This window comes from Struthio camelus, chromosome 27, assembly GCF_040807025.1.
Source record: "Struthio camelus isolate bStrCam1 chromosome 27, bStrCam1.hap1, whole genome shotgun sequence".
Lineage (NCBI taxonomy): Eukaryota > Metazoa > Chordata > Aves > Struthioniformes > Struthionidae > Struthio > Struthio camelus.
Window position 1 is genome coordinate 4,346,294 of NC_090968.1, and position 6,000 is coordinate 4,352,293.

At 44.5% G+C, this 6,000-nt stretch overlaps 1 protein-coding gene across 5 annotated transcripts in view; it reads right to left on the minus strand.

Annotated features, from left to right (window-relative positions):
- The window catches only part of PPP2R2A (protein phosphatase 2 regulatory subunit Balpha), a 45,798-nt gene extending 45,498 nt beyond the window's left edge, over nucleotides 1-300 (minus strand). For 2 of the 5 annotated variants that reach the window (XM_068920641.1, XM_068920638.1), the window contains exon 1: nucleotides 117-170. Coding sequence is in view for 2 of the 5 variants with exons in the window: in XM_068920640.1 (XP_068776741.1) it covers nucleotides 117-123 (7 nt within the window). In the remaining 3 variants the exon portion in view is untranslated. Of the gene's footprint in view, nucleotides 1-116 lie in introns of all 5 variants that reach the window. The other 3 variants (XM_068920640.1, XM_068920637.1, XM_068920639.1) reach the window with 3 other exon arrangements.
- Between the last annotated feature and the right edge of the window lie 5,700 nt (nucleotides 301-6,000).

Genomic DNA, 6,000 nt, shown 5'->3' on the forward strand with positions numbered 1-6,000 from the left:
GGGAGGCGGCGCCGCCGGCAGCCCGGCCGCTGCCGCAGCCTCACCTGCGCCCCCCGCCCGGCGGCGGCGGCGGCGGCGGCAGGGGCCGGTGCCCCGCGGGGGCAGCCTCCCCTTACCTGCCATGTTGGGCTCGTGATAGCGGCCGCGGCGGGTCGGGCGGTCTCGGCGCTACGCGGCGGCGCCGCCGGTGCCGGGCGGGGGGCGGCGGCGGGGGGCGGATGGCGGCGGATGGCGGCGGCGGGGGGTGCGGCCGGCTCCGCTTCCTCGGGCTGCCCCCGCTCCGCGCCTCGCTCCGGCCCCCCCTCCCCCCCCAACGGCTCCACTTTCAAAATGGCGCCGGCCGAGCTGGGGGTGACGTCACCCGGCAGAGAGGGCGGCGCTCCGGAGGGGGCGGGGCGGCGGGTCCCTCGCCGCCCCCCGTAGGGCAGGGCAGGGCGGCGCGGCGCGGCCTCCAGCGGCGGCGGCGGCGGGGGGGAGGCGCTGCCCCGGCAGGCCCCGGTTGCCGTCGCCTACCTGCTCGCCGGGGTGCTTTCCAGGCCGCCCTGCGTTTTACTCTTCCACTGGATCTCCCTCGTAGCGCTCGGCTTCCCCCCCCCCCCCGCATCCACTCCCTTGCTTCCTTCTCGTGACATTTCCTCACCCAGCGGGGCCTCCGCCGCGGCCTCACCACCTCTTCGAGGCGCCTTTCCCGCCCTCTTGGACGCTTTCCATTTTGTCCGCCCGCTCGGTCTCCGGTTTCGCTCGAGAACCCCGGCGCATCTTGGTCGCTCTCATTGCTATTCCCTGCGCGCACCCAGCCGTGCTTCGGAGCCATTTTTAGCCTCCATCCACCTTTCACGCTGACAGCCACCGAGATCTACAAAGGAAGGCTTCCAGCCGAGCCCGCTTGGCACAACTCCTGCTGGCTCCGAAGGGAAGAAGGCGCCTTTTTAGCTCAACGGGTCCCGGTTGAAGTCTCAGCGGCAGTTAACATGCAGGACTCAGCGAATTGATTCAGTGCAATCTATTTAGGATCTTGTGGAAGTCATCAGTTTCCCTTCAGAGGCGTTTGCGCAAACGTTTTCTTTCTTCTCAGGCGGGGTAGGGCTTGCTGATCCAGGTTTCACTTTGAGATTCATGAGCTCATACTGCAAACCCAGCACAGCCACAAACTCGCAACGTGCCTTCAGACAGGTCTTCCTAAGTCATCACGTACAGTGATTTTGCATTTCTAGCTCAAAACACCTAAGAGGCTTTTCTTAAAATGCAAGACCATTCAATTCCTGGTCGAGTACAGCGCAAAACACAGCGCTGTGGGAACTGAACGCCTCTGTATGAACACACCGATACAGTCAGCCTCCCCCTGTCGGAGGGTAAATACCGGAAACCCAGAACTGCCCCAGATTAAAGGCCACTTTGGACAAATGCAGCTTTATCTCTATGTTCCTCAAGGGACTGCATGTGTGAATAAAATAGTTCTTGGAAATGATGATACAGTATTGTTTGAAAAGCACTCAAAACATAATGGGACAGTCTAAAAAAATGGCAACTCCTCTAAATTGGGGAATATCTGAAACCAAGTATTTTGCTTAGTCCATTTTGAGAGCAATCTAGAAATCTAAAAGCAAATACACTGAAAGTTTGAAAATATTCATAATCAAGGTAGGCTGTTTTTTGATCACTACATTGTTAATGGCCTTCCCTTATCAGCCAGGTGCACATTTCCCGAAGCTCAGGACCATACGCACTCAATCCTACAAGTTTTTGGCCAAATTCAGTCAATCTCAAATTCTAAATAAAAGCTGGTAGTCTTCTTGTTTCAGGATACCTTCAGAGCATCCTTCTCAGCCCTAAACAGAAGCGTCCCACAACCTTTTAGCAGGAAAATTTGCAGACAGGGAAATTAATCCACTGCCTTCAGTGCTATTACTCCAGAATTTGGCCCTCCTAGTAGAATTAACATTGTTTCAAGAACTTCTGTTGCCAAAAAAAGCCTACAATTAGTTCTGTAATGCAAATTAATGAAGCTTTAGTATATACCTTATAATTAGAACCAAATCCCTCTTAAAAAAGATTTAATACCATGGAGCCAGAATGAAGGCTCATAATTCCAACATTTCAGGTTTTTGTTTTGAACAAGCTGAGCTATAGAAGTATAATAAATACTTATCATTAAATCACAGCCATGGTAATTAGTGAAACATCTTGGGAGTCCCGATCTTTGCCTGGGTGTTCACTTGCTTGTTAATTCAGACAATGCAAGTATTCACACTAGTACTAATGGTTAGTGCAAATTAGCAAGAGTGTATTTTGCAGCTCTGATTTTAAAAAGTTTGTAAGCACATACTTATCTCCCTTTGATTTAACCATATTTTAAGCATTTGTTCAGGTGCTCTGGGGAGATAGTAACTGTAGTATGTTAAATTTATATACAACCACCAAAGCACAAAGCTTTACTAAACATTTATCTATCCCAATTATGTTTTTATCACTAATTCTTGCTCTATAGACGCTTCAACTTAGACTAAGGAGAATCTCCAGGAGATTAAAATAACAGAAAAGCATTTCCGATGGATTTGTTAAAAGGCTAGTGAGTGATCCATTCACAGCAGCGCAAAACAGGAGCTGTAGAAGTCAGAACAACCTAAAGCAAAATGTGAAATGCAACTGGTAGCCAATAAAAATATATTCGTGTTGAATCACTGATCAAACGATTAAGGCCCAAGAAAGAACTCTATCAGCAACTCATTTTGTATCTGCCTTAGTTTCCTAGTAATTTGACCTGTTAGACAAGATTATAATGAATTACAACAATTCAGTTTAGAAATAAAGGGAGTAATTATCACCAAAATTATCACTAGAAATTAGTAATAGCTGAGCTGTCTTAGGCCACATGAAGGTTAACATCAGTGCAATGTAATTCCCTACAGCATACTCTTCTGCACTTCATACTCTCTAGCTTGAAGTGTCTCAGAGATTTCCATTGCTTTTCGGGAAAGAACATTTCACAGCCTAGCAGGCTTTACACTTAGAAAAGGTTTGCTAGTATTTGGTCTGTGTTTCCCTGTTCTTAATTTCACATAATTATCTCTATGTATGCAGCCACTTAATTAAGAACCATTATCAAAACAGTGCTGAATCATGTCTTAATACTGGCAGATGGAAGCTCATGCTTAACAAAAGGTCAGACAGACCCTGAACCTGTAATGAATTTTAGACAGGCAGACTCACAGGGTGAACTGCATTTGGTGCAAGTCCCAACCCATCTAACCTCTGTGAGTTACGCCAGTGCCGACCTCCCTTGAGCAGGTAGGAGCTTTATGTTATTTGCAGTGAGCCAACTAGCATACCGTGAAGTCTTCTGCGGACATATGGAGCTTTCATTTGCTTTTTCTGTCAGTCAAGCTTCCTTTGACCCGAGTTCACTTTGAGCAGATGCCACTTGTATCGTCCCAAAAATCTCCCTTTCCAGGGACCAGAGAAATTCAGCCATAACTGAGGTATAAACAAAGGTTTAAGCATTTCCAGTCCTGCCTCACCCTCCTAAACCTGAGTACTACAACAGCATGTTTTGAAAGTGCCCTAGTGAGCAGGGGCCACTGAAGTCACTGACTTATATTTGGAAAGGGCAAACTGAAATTTAAGTTTCTAGTAGTCCTGAGTATCTAAACTATTGAGTAAGTGCTCAGAAGAGGGCTAAAATTTAATCTTCTCCTGAATAGTCACTGAGCAGTTTAGTATAAATATTACCGCTGGTGTAAAAGAAAAAAAAAAAAGAAAACCCAGACAAGGACGGTACATAACTTTCAGTTCAGTGTGCAACGGCCAGCAATTTTCTAGAGAGCCCTTTCCCAAGCAAAATAATTTAGCAATAACATCTAATGGCTCTGTAACTGAGTACCCTAAACTACTCATCACTGAACAAACCTATGGAAAAAGAGTTCACTAATTGAGGTAAACAAGTAGCTTATGTCATCTCAAAAGCATAAAGTTCATTGAGGCTTCCCCTTATAATAGCAGAGCTTAAATCCAATGTCATCTTTCAGGAACCGAGGCTTTTTCACCACCCTTACTTTAGCCTGGTGCAAGCAAACAGAAAAACTAATTAGGCTTGTAAAGATTTTCATGTATTCATTAAAGTAATAGTTTGCAGAACAGGTTTAAACCCAGCTCCAAAGTTTATCTGTTTAGAGCAGATCTAAATTACAATGATTGAAAAGAATTTGCAAAACATTAGGTTAACGGATTATTTAAGCACAGTTTGTATAGAAGTCATACACCTGAATTTTGGCAGGAGTTTTGCTTTAAAGTGAGCACAAAAATACATGCAAGAATATAGGGAAAATAAGGCTTCTGGAAAAGAAGAAAAAAAGGTCTTGGATGTAGACAGGAAGCACCTGTCTGGAGGGAGGAAAACGAGTATTTTTCAGTCAGGGGAGTTTGTTTGGGAGGGTAGGAGGTATCCCAGTATTTTGCAGTTAAATATTTTTTTGAAGCCAAAATGAGAAATAACTTGAGATATATGTTTAAAAACGGTGTTTTTAAAGTCTTAAAATCTCTTCTTATGCTTTGATAAAGTGTAGTTTGTTCTATGGGGGGGATGGATCTGACTAGAAGATAAGAGAACTGTTGCCGGAAGCTGACATAGCCCTGTCAAACCTAAAAATGCAGCCATAGCACAAGATGGGAGTCACAAGACCTGCATTTAATCCTCACTGTAATTCAGTAGCTGAGATTAATAAAGCACATAGTTCAGACTAACCTGGAACCTCTTTGAGTCTCCCACCTCAGGATAATTCAGACATAGCTCTGAAAGCTACTAGCAGTAGGAAAAAACAAAACAAAACAAATACAAAATCACTGATGCTAAACAAAGCACCAGGAGCAGAAGGTAAGGCACTCGGAAAACCCCTTTTTCCTCCCCATAAGAACAATTGAACAGCAGACTAGATTGTAGAAAAAGGCTGCAGTACATCCACTACCAGACATTTTTAAGAGCAGATTAGACAACCACCTACTGGGAATAGGCTAAGTAGAGCTGCTCCTGCCTGGGGGTAAGAGATGGCTTAGTCCTTTCCAGTTCTGGTTTCTACCATTCTGCAACAGAGAACCCCCACTGAAAACACAGGTTCTTTGCGCCAGTATCGCAGTCAAGGTTAGGATGCTTCAAAACTGATAAACCCATAATCAGAGAATACTTTTAAAAGTACCAGGAAGGGGATAATTAACATCCCTCAAGCTCTTTAAAAACATTGAGATCAATGGAAGGAACATAACATAACATAACATTGACAGTCACAACAAAAAGTTGCATTGGGGAGAAACACCACTTCATGCAATAGACTTAACTGATAACATGCTGCATCTCTAAGAAGTGCAGAATAACTCACAGGTGAGAAGAGTCTTAGCCACCACCGTCTTTATCAGACACATTGCAGGAAGGGGAGGAGCTAAGATACACAACAGTGGGAAACCTTGAAGACCTTTTTTTGTTTTCTGTCCAAACCGTCATGGTCTATACACAAAAATGCTTCTTTCTGGGTAAGGGTTGTAGTGTTATTGAGGGAACAGAAATGTTCATGTTTCCCTGCTAATGAACCTACTGTAGAGGAATCAGGTGATCTAAATAGGTGAAAGAGCAGCCTCAGAGACCTTTTATGAAAGGAGTTTGCTTAACAAAAGCAGGAAGCTGAAAGCAAGTGTGTTGAAAACATTGCCTTTTAAAGGATTTCCCTGTTAGTTTTTAATAGTGGGTTTTAGTATCTTCTGTTTGAGGTTCTCACTAAAACCAAGTACTTTTATGCATTAATTAAAAAGCTATTATCTTCTATGATGCGTTGGAAGAGTTATGCCTGTGGAGGTTTATTTCAAAAGGTGCATGAAAACATAAGTATTGTAGCTCAAGTGCCGTAGCTCTCCTCTCTATAGCACTGAAGCCATTGTTACTAAAATATATATATATATATATATAAGCCAGCTGATCTAAAAGAAAAAAGCACAATCAGTTCTTTGGAATCATGA